The sequence below is a fragment of the Cynocephalus volans genome, chromosome 1, assembly GCF_027409185.1.
Source record: "Cynocephalus volans isolate mCynVol1 chromosome 1, mCynVol1.pri, whole genome shotgun sequence".
In the NCBI taxonomy this organism is placed as follows: Eukaryota; Metazoa; Chordata; class Mammalia; order Dermoptera; family Cynocephalidae; genus Cynocephalus; species Cynocephalus volans.
Genome location: NC_084460.1, coordinates 245,807,686 through 245,822,791, shown reverse-complemented (window position 1 = coordinate 245,822,791; position 15,106 = coordinate 245,807,686). Strand labels below are relative to the sequence as shown.

The 15,106-nt window shown below is 38.2% G+C and overlaps 1 protein-coding gene across 22 annotated transcripts in view; it reads left to right on the top strand.

Annotated features, from left to right (window-relative positions):
• Positions 1-15,106, top strand: part of TTN (titin) — a 268,315-nt gene that overhangs the window by 182,005 nt on the left and 71,204 nt on the right. For all 22 annotated transcript variants that reach the window (XM_063115514.1, XM_063115619.1, XM_063115522.1 and 19 more), the window contains 28 exons: positions 335-450; positions 540-839; positions 1,037-1,336; positions 1,427-1,532; positions 1,639-1,835; positions 1,918-2,223; positions 2,324-2,602; positions 3,200-3,499; positions 3,600-3,902; positions 4,016-4,378; positions 4,687-4,989; positions 5,124-5,423; positions 5,520-5,816; positions 5,917-6,201; positions 6,283-6,576; positions 7,919-8,218; positions 8,348-8,656; positions 8,745-8,935; positions 9,335-9,764; positions 11,243-11,551; positions 11,685-11,833; positions 11,917-11,949; positions 12,045-12,174; positions 12,268-12,567; positions 12,657-12,974; positions 13,965-14,261; positions 14,370-14,669; positions 14,757-15,071. In XM_063115514.1, coding sequence (XP_062971584.1) covers positions 335-450; positions 540-839; positions 1,037-1,336; positions 1,427-1,532; positions 1,639-1,835; positions 1,918-2,223; positions 2,324-2,602; positions 3,200-3,499; positions 3,600-3,902; positions 4,016-4,378; positions 4,687-4,989; positions 5,124-5,423; positions 5,520-5,816; positions 5,917-6,201; positions 6,283-6,576; positions 7,919-8,218; positions 8,348-8,656; positions 8,745-8,935; positions 9,335-9,764; positions 11,243-11,551; positions 11,685-11,833; positions 11,917-11,949; positions 12,045-12,174; positions 12,268-12,567; positions 12,657-12,974; positions 13,965-14,261; positions 14,370-14,669; positions 14,757-15,071 — 7,430 coding nt within the window. The remainder of the gene's footprint in view (positions 1-334; positions 451-539; positions 840-1,036; positions 1,337-1,426; positions 1,533-1,638; positions 1,836-1,917; positions 2,224-2,323; positions 2,603-3,199; positions 3,500-3,599; positions 3,903-4,015; positions 4,379-4,686; positions 4,990-5,123; positions 5,424-5,519; positions 5,817-5,916; positions 6,202-6,282; positions 6,577-7,918; positions 8,219-8,347; positions 8,657-8,744; positions 8,936-9,334; positions 9,765-11,242; positions 11,552-11,684; positions 11,834-11,916; positions 11,950-12,044; positions 12,175-12,267; positions 12,568-12,656; positions 12,975-13,964; positions 14,262-14,369; positions 14,670-14,756; positions 15,072-15,106) is intronic.

Below are 15,106 nucleotides of genomic sequence, written 5' to 3'. Positions count from 1 at the left end.
TTTGAAAATGATATAATTTCCATTTAAGGACACATTTTTTCGTTTACTATAAAATATTAACTTTCTGGAAGTTTCAAAGCGTTTAGTCTTTCAGCATATTATGATGATAATCATAATTATTGATATTATCATTACATTGGTAGGTTTGGCCAATTCTAAAGTGTGTGACAGTTAAAAAGCAATTTTGAATTTATTTTGAAATACTTTAAATTCAGTTACATTTCTAAATCAGTCTTTCGCAATTTAAATAAATTGGCCTCTCCTCTTCTATATAAAATAAACATGTTTTTGCTTCTTACCACAATGTTACACATGCACTTTATTTCTAATTCAGAGTGAAAGGTCTCACCAATAAGAAAAAATACAGATTCCGTGTGTTGGCTGAAAATCTTGCTGGACCTGGAAAGCCAAGTAAATCAACTGAACCAATTTTAATAAAGGATCCCATAGGTATTATTCATACAATTTTCTGTGGTTATTTTGAAGTTTATATCAACTCATTTTTGACAAACCTAAATAATGATTTCGTTGGCTTGCAGATCCTCCGTGGCCCCCTGGAAAACCAACTGTAAAAGATGTAGGCAAAACATCATTAATATTGAATTGGACAAAGCCAGAACATGACGGAGGGGCAAAGATTGAGTCTTATGTCATTGAAATGCTAAAGACTGGAACAGAAGACTGGGTCAGAGTGGCTGAAGGGGTTCCCACCACTCAGCATTTGCTCCCAGGGCTCATGGAAGGGCAGGAATACTCATTCCGAGTTAGAGCCGTGAACAAGGCTGGGGAAAGTGAACCCAGTGAACCCAGCGACCCTGTGCTTTGCCGGGAGAAGCTATGTAAGTCACTTTTGATGTCTGGGGTGTATAAATCCTAATGTCTATCTGAGAACTACAATACGAGAAAATATGAAAAAATTCATTACTGTTATTTCCTCCTTGCTATATCATTTCCTAGTGACACTAGAACTTTACAGTATTCAGTGAAAACTGAATACTGGGCAAAAAAATTAAATTTGTTTTTCTTTCTTGTCCAGATCCTCCATCCCCACCTCGCTGGCTTGAAGTTATTAATATCACAAAAAATACAGCAGACTTAAAATGGACAGTTCCCGAGAAAGATGGAGGATCCCCCATCACCAACTACATCGTGGAAAAGAGAGATGTGAGGCGAAAAGGCTGGCAAACAGTAGACACCACTGTCAAGGACACCAAGTGCACAGTAACCCCGCTGACTGAGGGTTCCTTATATGTATTCCGAGTTGCTGCAGAAAATGCTATAGGACAAAGTGACTACACTGAAATTGAGGACTCTGTCCTGGCCAAAGACACCTTCAGTATGCTCTCTAACTTGATCTTTGTAACAACATTTGTAGTAGATGATCACTTTTCTTCTGGTTTCTAATCACTGATTATTTTGCTTTCAGCCACCCCTGGACCACCCTATGCCCTGACAGTAGTTGATGTGACGAAACGACATGTTGACCTAAAGTGGGAGCCACCTAAAAATGATGGTGGAAGACCAATACAGAGGTAGAATTTGAGTTAATTCATAAAGAATAACTTACAGTTGGCTGCAAATTCTTAACTTTGTTTTTTTTTTTATTAATGCTGATGAAATGCTCTGTTATTTCAATAGATATGTCATTGAGAAGAAAGAAAAGTTAGGGACCCGTTGGGTGAAAGCTGGAAAGACTTCAGGACCTAACTGTAACTTCAGAGTAACTGATGTCATTGAAGGAACAGAGGTCCAGTTTCAGGTTCGGGCAGAAAATGAAGCTGGAGTTGGCCACCCAAGTGAACCCACAGAAATCCTATCAATTGAAGATCCAACAAGTAAGTAGTGCTGATTATACACAAATATTGTCTAGAACTTGGTGATGAGACTGTGGATATGAATATTTCACTCTTTTCTCAGGTCCTCCTTCACCTCCGCTTGACCTACATGTGACTGATGCTGGGAGAAAGCACATTGCCATTGCTTGGAAGCCTCCAGAGAAAAATGGTGGAAGTCCTATTATAGGATACCATGTTGAAATGTGTCCAGTAGGCACTGAGAAATGGATGCGGGTTAATTCTCGTCCAATAAAAGACTTGAAATTCAAGGTTGAAGAGGGTATTGTTCCTGACAAAGAGTATGTTCTGAGAGTGAGAGCTGTCAATGCTGTTGGTGTCAGTGAGCCATCTGAAATCTCCGAAAATGTGGTTGCCAAAGATCCAGACTGTAAGAACACATTGTCTTTTATAGTTAATAAAATAGGCTTTATTCATGCATTGCATTTTGACATACTCTTATTTTCCCTCTTTTGTATTATATCTTACAGGCAAGCCAACAATTGATCTGGAGACTCATGACATTGTTGTTATTGAAGGTGAAAAGCTAAGCATTCCTGTTCCCTTCAGAGCTGTCCCAGTTCCAACTGTTAGTTGGCATAAAGATGGCAAAGAAGTTAAAGCAAGTGATAGATTAACAATGAAGAATGATCACATCTCTGCACATCTTGAAGTTCCCAAGAGTGCCCATGCAGATGCTGGAGTTTACACCATTACGCTGGAGAACAAGCTTGGCTCGGCAACTGCCTCAATCAATGTCAAAGTCATAGGTAATCATTCTTTGATAAAACACCAGACATTCTTCACATATTGAGGAAATTAGTTGACTTTGCAGTGTTAGTATAAATGGCTTCATGAATTGGCTATTTGTAAACTAAATATTCCTTCAGATTATTCCTTTCTATAAGAGAAGTAAAGCAATTCTAAAGAGATGAAATTGCTAGTTAAACTCTGATTAGATGAATTTATTTCAATTTTAGTTATTTGCATGTGAATTTTAATTTAAATAAAAGATATAGCATACTAAAAGAATGTTTAAGTGACCAATATTCATTTTTTAATTGTATAAATTCACATTTTTCCATAATGTTCTCAACCAAGAGTAGCAACATTTTTGCCCCCCTACCATTGGATGGTGTTTGTAAATTTGTAAGGCCATTTTTGTTTGGCACAAAGACTCAGACAATGCTACTTACACTTAGTAGGTGGGGGCCATGGATACTAAATGCCGTGAAATGTGAGGGACACTCCACCATATGAAAGATTATTCCACCCAAAATGCTAATAGTCCCACTTAGTGACAGTGCACTATTAAAATGCTGATTTTTCAGGATTACAATAATAATTATCAATTTTATTTGTAATAGGCCTACCTGGACCATGCAAAGATATTAAAGCAAGTGATGTGACCAAGAGTTCTTGTAAGTTAACCTGGGAACCTCCAGAATATGATGGTGGAAGCCCAATTCTTCATTATGTCCTGGAACGCAGAGAAGCTGGGAGAAGGACATATATACCAGTCATGTCTGGGGAAAACAAACTGTCTTGGACTGTAAAGGATCTCATACCAAATGGTGAATACTTCTTCCGTGTTAAAGCAGTCAACAAGATTGGCGGAGGCGAATATATTGAACTGAAAAATCCAATCATTGCTCAAGATCCAAAGCGTAAGTTGGGCATGAATATACCATGGCTAGGAATTAATATGCAATTTTGTCTTAAGAAGAAGCTTTTCTTGATGTTAATAGTTTTCTTCTTGTTCTTCAGAACCCCCTGATCCACCTGTAGATGTTGAGGTTCATAATCCTACAGCTAAGGCAATGACTATTACATGGAAGCCACCTTTGTATGATGGAGGAAGCAAGATAATGGGTTACATCATAGAGAAGATTGCTAAGGGTGAAGACAAATGGAAGAGATGCAATGAACACCTGGTACCAGTCCTGACCTATACGGCAAAAGGACTTGAAGAGGGAAAGGAGTACCAATTCCGTGTGCGCGCAGAGAATGCTGCTGGTATTAGTGAACCTTCTCGGGCAACTCCTCCCATCAAAGCTGCAGACCCTATTGGTAAGTTTTGTTTAATGGGATTGCCACTTTTGCATTGTAAAATAAATAAGAATAATGGTTTGTCAGATATTTTAATCAGAATTGAAAGCAATTATTGTTTTTGACCATTACAGATGCCCCCAAAGTCATTCTGAGAACAAGCCTAGAAGTGAAACGAGGTGATGAAATAGCACTTGATGCAACTATTTCTGGATCACCTTACCCAACCATTACATGGATAAAGGATGAAAAGGTTATTACACCTGAGGAAATTAAGAAGCGACCAGCACCCCTGGTTAGGAGGAAGAAGGGTGAAGTTCAAGAGGAAGAACCATTTGTCCTGTCTCTGACGGAGCGTTTGAGTATTGACAACAGTAGACAAGGAGAATCTCAGCTACGTGTCCGAGATTCTCTCCGACCAGACCATGGCCTGTATATGATCAAAGCTGAAAATGACCATGGTATCGCAAAAGCTCCTTGTACCGTCAGTGTGTTAGGTAAGTAACTAAAGTTATACTTCCCAATGGAAAAAAGTCTATATTAGAGTTTTAGAAAAACATAAAAATAAGGATTTGGGGAGAGGGTTAAAATAATAGGAAATAGCTTCAGCAAGTTATCTTCATCTCATTTTATCTCCTGGCCATGTAAAAGTACTCAACTGACCTTGTTATTCATTAGCTATTGTGATATAAAGACAGATTTGGGAAAACAGAAGTTATGTCAAAGGGGCCTGCTAACATTTACATTTTCCATAGCAACCACTTCTACACAAATTTTTAATCACTATTCTCTTTTGAAATATTAGATACACCAGGGCCACCAATCAACTTCATATTTGAGGATATTAGAAAGACCTCAGTGCTCTGTAAATGGGAACCACCCCTTGATGATGGTGGAAGTGAAATCATAAACTACACTTTGGAAAAGAAAGACAAGACAAAGCCTGACTCAGAATGGATTGTTATCACTGCAACACTTAGACACTGCAAATATTCAGTAACAAAGTTGATTGAAGGAAAAGAGTACCTCTTCCGTGTAAGAGCTGAAAATAGGTTTGGGCCTGGACCGCCATGTGTTTCAAAGCCACTGCTCGCTAAAGATCCATTTGGTAAGGTCCCTTTTGCATCTCGAATTTGCCTTTTTACCATCTCCTTTGGTATATACATTATTACAGCTTGTAAAATTGGATTTTTATACCATTTTAGGGAATTAAGTCAAATGTGTTATGTTATTTTTTATCAGAACCACCCGATGCACCTGATAAGCCCATTGTGGAAGATGTTACCAGCAACAGTATGCTAGTGAAATGGAATGAACCAAAAGATAATGGAAGCCCCATCTTGGGTTACTGGCTTGAAAAACGTGAGGTTAATAGTACACATTGGTCTCGTGTCAACAAAAACCTTCTGAATTCTTTGAAAGCCAATGTAGATGGCTTATTAGAAGGACTCACCTATGTCTTTAGAGTATGTGCTGAAAATGCAGCTGGACCTGGAAAGTTCAGTCCACCTTCAGATCCCAAAACAGCACGTGATCCAATCTGTAAGTAATTCCTTCAAAAGAAAGTGGGATAGAGTAAGCTACTGTGTATTTTAAAACCATCAGTGAGTTTGATTTTTGTATCTGCATTTCTTCTAGCTCCACCTGGGCCACCTATCCCAAGAGTTGCTGACACAAGCTCTACAACTATTGAACTAGAATGGGAACCCCCAGCTTTCAATGGTGGTGGAGAAATTGTTGGCTACTATGTCTACAAGCAGTTGGTTGGCACAAATGAATGGTCACGCTGCACAGAGAAGACGATCAAGGTCCGTCAGTACACTGTCAAAGAAATCCGAGAGGGTGCCGATTACAAACTTCGGGTGACTGCTGTCAATGCTGCAGGTGAAGGGCCACCTGGAGAAACAGAACCTGTTACTGTGGCTGAACCACAAGGTACTTAAAAGTTATTTGAATAAAATTATGGGTGTTTTCCCAGTATGGTTCTATTTTATCATTTTTCTTGGGCTAATGAATGTCTGTTCTCTTTCAACAGAGCCTCCAACTGTGGAACTGGATGTTTCTGTCAAGGGTGGAATACAAATAATGGCTGGGAAAACTCTTAGAATTCCAGCTGTGGTAACTGGTCGCCCTGTGCCTACAAAAGTATGGACCAAAGAAGAAGGGGAGCTGGATAAAGACCGTGTTGTAATAGAGAATGTCGGAACCAAATCTGAACTAATTATCAAGAATGCATTGAGAAAAGATCATGGCAGATATGTGATTACAGCTACTAATAGCTGTGGTTCCAAATTTGCAGCAGCCAGGGTAGAAGTTTTTGGTAAGGAATGTTGCATGGATTTGCATAGGATTTTCCCAATCCTATCCTATTACACTGATTTTGTATTGTTTTGTTTTTCAGATGTCCCTGGTCCAGTTCTGGACTTAAAACCTGTTGTAACAAACAGAAAGATGTGTCTGCTTAACTGGTCTGATCCAGCAGATGATGGAGGAAGTGAAATCACTGGCTTTATTATTGAAAGAAAAGATGCCAAGATGCATACTTGGAGACAACCAATAGAGACTGAGAGATCTAAATGTGACATCACCGGTCTCCTTGAGGGACAAGAATATATGTTCCGTGTTATTGCCAAGAACAAGTTTGGCTGTGGCCCTCCTGTTGAAGTAGGACCAATTCTTGCAGTTGATCCACTAGGTAAAAGAGAGGGCTTTCATTGCTTTATAAAGTAAATACTGTTTTGCTTCTAGTTTTGTCATTGATTTACTGAGCTTTATGGCTTCAAACTCCTAATACGATCTTCAAACTCAAGATCTACAGCTGGAAAGTAATAAAAAAAAGCAAATCAAACAATTAGTAGCGACTTTAAAGATACCATATTTGCTATAATTTCAATGTAATTTTTGGCTCTAAGTATATTAATGGTGCATGGTTTTGTGTACTGAACAAGTTGGATTTACTGAGGCTTAATAATAACCCAGAAGTAGTTTAGAAATATTAAATCTCTCCAACAGAATACACTAGAGTAGGTTTTTCTTAAATTTAATAATCTAGTAGTAAAAAGAGAGTTTTGCCATTTTTCTAAAAGATGACAAGAAAGGTAATTGCCTTAGGGTAAATGCCCTGGTCTTCCTCTCTCCTCAAGAAATCCCCACACTGGAAGGATAGAGAGGCCCGAAACAGAAAGAGCCACCAAAGAATTGAAAACCAACCAGAGGAAACATCCCAGAAACCAGTATGAAACACTAAAATTGCACACACTTGGTAATATACACTGACATCCCATCTAAGAAAGCAAAGCCTTTAAGGAAGACCCATTCCTCAAGAGAATGAAGAAGTTATTCCTCCACTACTACTCCTTGAAAAAAAATTTTTTTTCTTAAATTACGTCCTACACCACTGTTATAGCTCATCTTGGAATGTCCACTATACTTCAGATTGTGCCGAGGTGTCGTAACACATAACTCTGGCAACAATAACAATCAGCTAGCATGGATTGGGTCTAGTTTCACCATTCAAAGCTCACTCTTTTGGTTCTGTCCTTCACGACACAAAACTACAGCAGCATTATATAAATTTTCTTTCCACCATATTTTAAGCCCACACTTGAAGCAACATGACTCAAAGTGTATTCAGTAGACATACCCACTGTCTGTTAATAAAAGAAGAAACCCTTTGCTCTTGGCTGACCATCTAAAACAAAACTTCACAGACCTACTTTTCTAGTTCATTAGGATTAGAAACTTTCCCAGTGACAGAGGTAAACAATCTAAAATGTTAAATAGAAAAAATCACATGTGCCCCTTGATTTATGTTTAATTAATAATTTTGATGGAAAGTTTGCTAAGAAAAATTCTGTCTATATGAATGCCTATGCCTATAATTCTGGTAACTGATGTGTTTTGGGAAGGATTTTAAAAATGCATGTAAGGTTATACCAAACAAAAAACTATTTTTGCACTTAACTGAGTTGAAATGAAATATTTCTTACACAAATATTGGTTTCATGCTCATCATTTTAATTTGCCTCTGGTTAAAGGTCCTCCAACATCTCCTGAGAGGCTCACATATACAGAAAGGACGAAGTCCACTATCACCCTTGACTGGAAAGAGCCCCGCAGTGATGGTGGCAGTCCCATCCAAGGATATATCATTGAAAAACGGCGTCACGATAAACCTGACTTTGAAAGAGTTAATAAGCGACTCTGCCCAACAACATCTTTTCTGGTTGAAAATCTTGATGAACATCAAATGTATGAATTCCGTGTCAAAGCTGTCAATGAAATTGGTGAAAGTGAACCATCCCTGCCTCTTAATGTAGTCATACAAGATGATGAAGGTGTGGAATCTGAATATAATCATAATTTTAATGTACTTTACAGTGCTGCCTGTATCCCATAAGTTGACAAAATATCCTCATGACTTTGCTTTTCTTTTTTTTTTCTCTCTCTTTCCCTTCTCTTTGCAGTGCCCCCAACTATCAAGTTGCGTCTGGCTGTTCGAGGAGACACTATCAAAGTTAAGGCAGGAGAGCCTGTTAACATCCCAGCAGATGTGACAGGCCTTCCAATGCCTAAGATTGAGTGGTCCAAGAATGAAACTGTGATTGAAAAACCCACTGATGCACTTCAGATAACCAAGGAAGAAGTATCCCGAAGTGAGGCAAAGACCGAACTTAGCATTCCCAAAGCAGTCCGGCAGGACAAAGGCACTTACACAATTACTGCTTCCAATCGCCTTGGCTCAGTGTTCCGAAATGTTCACGTTGAAGTATATGGTAAGTGACTTGCTTTTTTATACCAAAAAGACATCTGGTGTCTGTTTAAGAATTGCCTTCTCAATCTCCTCCATTGGTTCCTTTCCAGACCGCCCATCCCCACCGAGAAATCTTGCTGTTACTGACATTAAAGCCGAATCTTGCTACCTAACATGGGATGCCCCTCTAGATAATGGTGGCAGTGAAATCACCCATTATGTCATTGACAAACGTGATGCAAGCAGAAAGAAAAGTGAATGGGAAGAAGTCACCAACTCTGCTGTAGAGAGGAAATATGGGGTAAACTCTTCTAAATATTTTCTCGTACACATTAAAAAGACATGTCCTGATTTGACACCCTTTTAGTATAACTCTGAAATTTAATGATTAAGCTCAAAACGACAAACAAAAAGCTGCTATTTTGTTATTGTAGTGTTTAGCATCATGCACATAAAGCCACTTAGTAAATACTATTTGATATACAGATACTTTTTTGAGAGATCCACTATTAGGCACAGTAAATTTACATATTCTTATTTTAAAAGGGCTTTCTCCTTCTCTCTGTCTTCTCCATGTTTTGAGTCTATATATTTATTTCTTCTTATAGTTGTCCCTCCCAAAATAAGTTGAGTTTTAAAATGAGTGAAAATCAACATAAATATATTATTTTTAAGAAATTTCTACCCATCTAATTTCTAGGTCTGGAAGCTTATCCCCAATGGTCAGTATGAGTTCCGAGTTAGGGCGGTGAATAAATATGGAACCAGTGATGAGTGCAAATCAGATAAAGTGGTCATTCAAGATCCTTATCGCCTTCCTGGACCTCCAGGAAAACCAAAAGTTTTGGAGCGCACCAAAGGCTCGATGCTAGTAAGCTGGACGCCTCCTTTGGACAATGGCGGCTCTCCAATTACTGGCTACTGGCTGGAGAAAAGAGAGGAGGGAGGTGCCTACTGGTCACGTGTTAGCCGAGCACCAATAACCAAAACAGGATTAAAGGGTGTGGAATTCAATGTTCCTCGTTTGATTGAAGGTGTTAAATATCAGTTCAGAGCCATGGCAATAAATGCTGCAGGAATTGGCCCTCCTAGTGAACCATCAGATCCAGCTGTTGCAAGCGATCCCATATGTAAGTATGCTTCCATTTCTGTGACTCATTTCTAAAGGGCAAAGTCACTAAATTGATAACACTGCTCTTAAATTTCTGGTGTTTTGGGGGGGGCAAATTATTTTATTTATTAAAGTAAAAAAGTTCATATTCACATAGCATATCAGAAGTATATGTGTGTGTGTGTGTGTGTGTGTGTGTATATATATATATATATATACACACACACATAAAACCATAGTTTTTAAACTCTTGGATTAAAACTAGTATTTTATGAGGAATCACAATCAAAACACCTGACGATAAAGTTCTTCTCTGCTGTCATACTTCAAGTAAACTTCTCTCCTTAGATACTGTTGAAATCATCTCCCCACTAAAGTCCAACCCTCCAGTAGAAATTTAACAAAAAAAACCCAAATGCTAGGTTTTCAGTAATATTTATTGAACAAAGATATAATATTCTCAGGCACAGCCTGTAAGGTCAAATAAGAGAGAAAAATTCTCTGAAAGTTTTATGAGCAGATCAGTTCAAAAATTAAAACACCATGGCCTTAATAATTAATTTTATTTGTTATACAATGTATCTGAATAAATTTCTCTGTAGAAGAAAAATTCAACCATTTATTTAAAAGATTTAAAATACTCTTAAGTGCTATATGGAATACACACACACACACACACACACACACACACACACACACACGGTAGTCATTCACTCATTCAGCAAACTAGGATTGAACATGTGCTCTGTGCAAGGATCTATACTAAGCACCGGAGCAGGAAGACTTATGACTAAAAACACAAATGGAGCAAAAGAATTTCTGTAACTGTAAAGTACACTCAGAAATGTAAAGGATTGTTATGTGATTATTGTAGCCATCGATCTGCTCCTAAAGAACATTAGGATTAGTTTGTGTTCTGGAATGAGGGGAGTGCCACAGGCCTCAGCCTCGCCCCTCCTCCTTCATCCTTCTCCCACCCTATTTCCTAACCCTTTCCCCTCTCCCCCTCCCCACCCAACTGCTCTGCAACAACATCATAGAATGTAAAAAATAGGACTAATAATATTAATAAATAAACTTTTTTTAAAAGATTAGTTTGTGTTCAAAAGTTTACCAGCTAATGATAAAATCATTTTTTGAATTTTCATATTGTGGTAAATTAAATTAAGTTTTCAGCAAGGAGTATTGTTGAATATCTTCAAAGGGATTTCAAAAGCAAAATAGCTTGTCATCAATCATATGTAAATAGAATGTAGCTAGAGATAGTAGTCTTTCTATTCCCAGTTAGTTGTTTGCTTTTTCTCATTTTCTATTAATGCAAAAGGAAAATAGACTATTTCCTATATTTCTCTTCTTCAGAAGGTAATTTATCCCCTTTTAGCATTCCTATTTTAATATTTTAATAGATTAAAAATAATATAGAATCATGCATAGACAAAGATTCTTATGGTATATGAATCCAGCATTCCATCATCTTCAAAATTTGATTTTTATTAGATCCACCTGGGCCACCTTCTCGCCCAGAGGTTAAAGATAAAACAAAGTCAAGCATGTCACTAGCATGGAAACCTCCAGCCAAAGATGGTGGCAGTCCAATCAAAGGATACATTGTAGAAATGCAAGAAGAAGGTTCTACTGATTGGAAAAGAGTAAATGAGCCAGACAAACTTCTGACTACCTGCGAATGTGTGGTGCCTAATCTGAAAGAACTCAGGAAATACAGATTTAGAGTGAAAGCTGTCAATGAAGCTGGTGAATCTGAACCAAGTGAAACAACTGGAGAGATCCCTGCCACTGATATTCAAGGTACTAGTCCATATTCAGTTTATGTATTCACCTTTTGATCTTATTATAAAATTGACTAACTTACTGAAGATAGGTCAATTACTTTTTTTAAAATTATGAGCTAAATCCTGTTGTATTATTCATGGTATCACAGAGGTACCAGAAGTTTTCATTGACATTGGAGCACAAGACTGTCTGGTTTGTCAAGCTGGGTCACAAATTAGGATTCCTGCGGTCATCAAGGGACGCCCAACGCCAAAATCATCTTGGGAATTTGATGGAAAGGCAAAGAAGGCAATGAAGGTAAGAAAATTACAATTCTCCTGTGTCTCCCATTGAATCACTAAAAAGAGTATTTATACTACAGCTATCCTCTTTTCTAATAGGATGGAGTTCATGATATACCCGAAGATGCACAGGTAAGGGAAAAAATGACTAAACTAATTCAAAATATTATTAATTTCAATACTGTTGTTATTTCATTCAATATATGATGACTATTTTCTTTGTACAGCTGGAGACTGCTGAAAACTCCTCAGTAATTATTATTCCAGAGTGTAAACGATCTCATTCAGGCAAATACAGCATCACAGCCAAGAATAAAGCAGGCCAAAAGACTGCAAATTGCAGAGTTAAAGTCATGGGTAAGAAAGACTTTAAAAGTTGATACATAATAACACCAAATTATTTTAAATGTCAAAGGAACATTGTTTATAAATTGTGATTTGCTCCAACAGATGTACCAGGCCCACCCAAAGATCTGAAAGTTAGTGACATCACAAGAGGTAGTTGCAGACTTTCATGGAAGATGCCAGATGATGATGGAGGAGACAGGATCAAAGGCTATGTTATTGAGAAGAAGACTATTGATGGAAAAGCCTGGACTAAAGTCAATCCAAACTGTGGAAGCACCACATTTGTAGTGCCTGATCTCATCTCTGAACAGCAATATTTCTTCCGCGTGCGAGCAGAAAACCGTTTTGGTATTGGCCCACCTGTGGAAACCATTCAGAGGACAACTGCCAGAGATCCAATATGTAAGTTTTAAACTCTAAGTTTATAATATCTTTTCAAAATTAAAGTATATTGTTCTAAACAATGCTTAACACTTCCTTTATTTTTAAAGATCCTCCTGATCCCCCTATTAAACTCAAGATTGGTCTCGTAACAAAGAACACAGTACACCTGTCTTGGAAACCCCCAAAGAATGATGGGGGCTCCCCTGTCACCCACTATATTGTTGAGTGCCTTGCATGGGACCCTACTGGGACAAAGAAAGAAGCATGGAAACAGTGCAATAAGCGTGATGTGGAAGAACTGGAATTTACCGTTGAAGACCTCATAGAGGGTGGGAAATATGAATTTAGAGTCAAAGCTGTCAATGCTGCAGGAGTCAGCAAACCTTCAGCCACTGTGGGCCCTGTGACTGTCAAAGACCAGACATGTAAGTGCCAGTCTACTGACAGAGAATGTCCTCTTTATTGACTTCCTTCCTGGGTATTTGGTAATAGCCCCAAATTAAAAGAGATATCTGCATATCAGGGAGCTAACATGGATTAAGTGTAATGGGCACGTTACTCAATTAGTCATTCCTTCAACTTCCACAAAATTATCAAGTTTCCTTACATGTTATTTTTTCCCTATTTAAAGGAAATGATGTTTGTAATTTCCTTAGTCTAATTTTCTCCGTGGCAGGCTGTTTATTTATCAGAGGTTAAAGCAATTCCTCTGCATGCTCCTCAAAAGGGGCAGAAAGTAACCATTCATTTGCTTAGCAACTGCTGAGACCCATTTATCTTCACAATCAATTTTCTTTTTCTCTATTTGAGAAAAAAATAATACATATTTTTAATAGACAAAATATATAGACAAATATGGTAATAATTCTTCCTCTAACTATCACTGCGAGTGTGCATTTGTTCAGTTCTCTCTGCTAAGTTTAAGAGAGGCGGAGTTACTACCCTCTTTGCATATTCTTATACTAAATTTGCAGAAAAAGGAAAATTGCTTTGCTTCTACTAACAGTTATATTTCTTTAAAGGGGGATTCACCTCAGAGTGAATTGTGGGTCCCTTCATAACTCTGCTTAAATATTAAAGGGAATATTGTAACACAACTCCCAACCTGAGCTATTGCAATCTTCACTTCCCTCTGCCCTTTTGTTAGAATCTGCACGTGTTTAATGATGCCAGATAAGAGAGAGGCAATAGCTGGTATATAGCTACATGTAGATCCAATAAAGGATGCTGACCGCATGCAACCACTCCCAAAACTACTGTAGTAGTGTGAAAGACAGACCCATTCTTATATTGGGCTGGGGTATAAAGTCTGACTATAGTATATCCAAACAGCTTTACAATCACTGTGAATTCTATGTTCTGTCCTTTAGTGCTTTCTGCTCCTAATGACAACTTTTTCTTAAAAAATAACCTAGGCCCACCATCAATTGATCTAAAAGAATTCATGGAGGTTGAAGAAGGAACTGATGTTAATATCGTGGCGAAAATTAAAGGTGTGCCATTCCCAAAACTAACCTGGTTTAAAGCTCCTCCAAAGAAGCCTGATAACAAAGAACCTGTTCTCTACGACACCCATGTCAACAAACTGGTGGTGGACGATACTTGCACTTTAGTTATTCCACAGTCTCGCAGGAGTGACACTGGCTTATATACCATCACAGCTGTAAATAACCTGGGAACAGCATCAAAGGAGATGAGACTGAATGTCCTTGGTAAAGACTGCATGATTTGGTTAAAACTATATGTTTTTCTCTCCATAAATAATATTTGGCTTTAAAATCATCTGACTAATAAAGTGTTCCTTCATTAAACCATTTTAGGTCGTCCCGGTCCTCCAGTGGGACCCATAAAGTTTGAATCTGTTTCAGCAGATCAAATGACATTATCTTGGCTTCCACCTAAAGATGATGGTGGGTCTAAGATTACAAACTATGTAATTGAGAAAAGAGAAGCTAACAGAAAGACATGGGTACGTGTCTCCAGTGAACCTAAGGAGTGCACGTACACAATTCCGAAATTGCTAGAAGGCCATGAATATGTATTCCGAATCATGGCCCAGAATAAATTTGGCATTGGAGAACCTCTTGACAGTGAACCTGAAACAGCAAGAAACCTCTTCTGTAAGTAGAACAACATTTTCAGACACAAAGCCGTTCTTATCTGTGTTTTTTATAATTTCTTATTAATCAATGTGATTTTTCTCCCAGCCGTCCCTGGTGCACCAGATAAACCGACAGTTAGCAGTGTGACTCGTAACTCCATGACTGTCAACTGGGAAGAGCCAGAGTATGATGGAGGTTCTCCTGTGACAGGATACTGGCTAGAAATGAAAGACACCACTTCAAAGAGATGGAAGAGGGTTAACCGAGATCCTATCAAAGCCATGACTTTGGGTGTTTCTTATAAGGTGACTGGTCTTATTGAAGGCTCCGACTATCAATTCCGGGTATATGCCATCAATGCTGCTGGCGTGGGGCCAGCAAGTTTACCGTCAGACCCAGTGACTGCTAGAGATCCAGTTGGTAAGCCTTGAAACCATTCCTTTTTTTAATCTCAT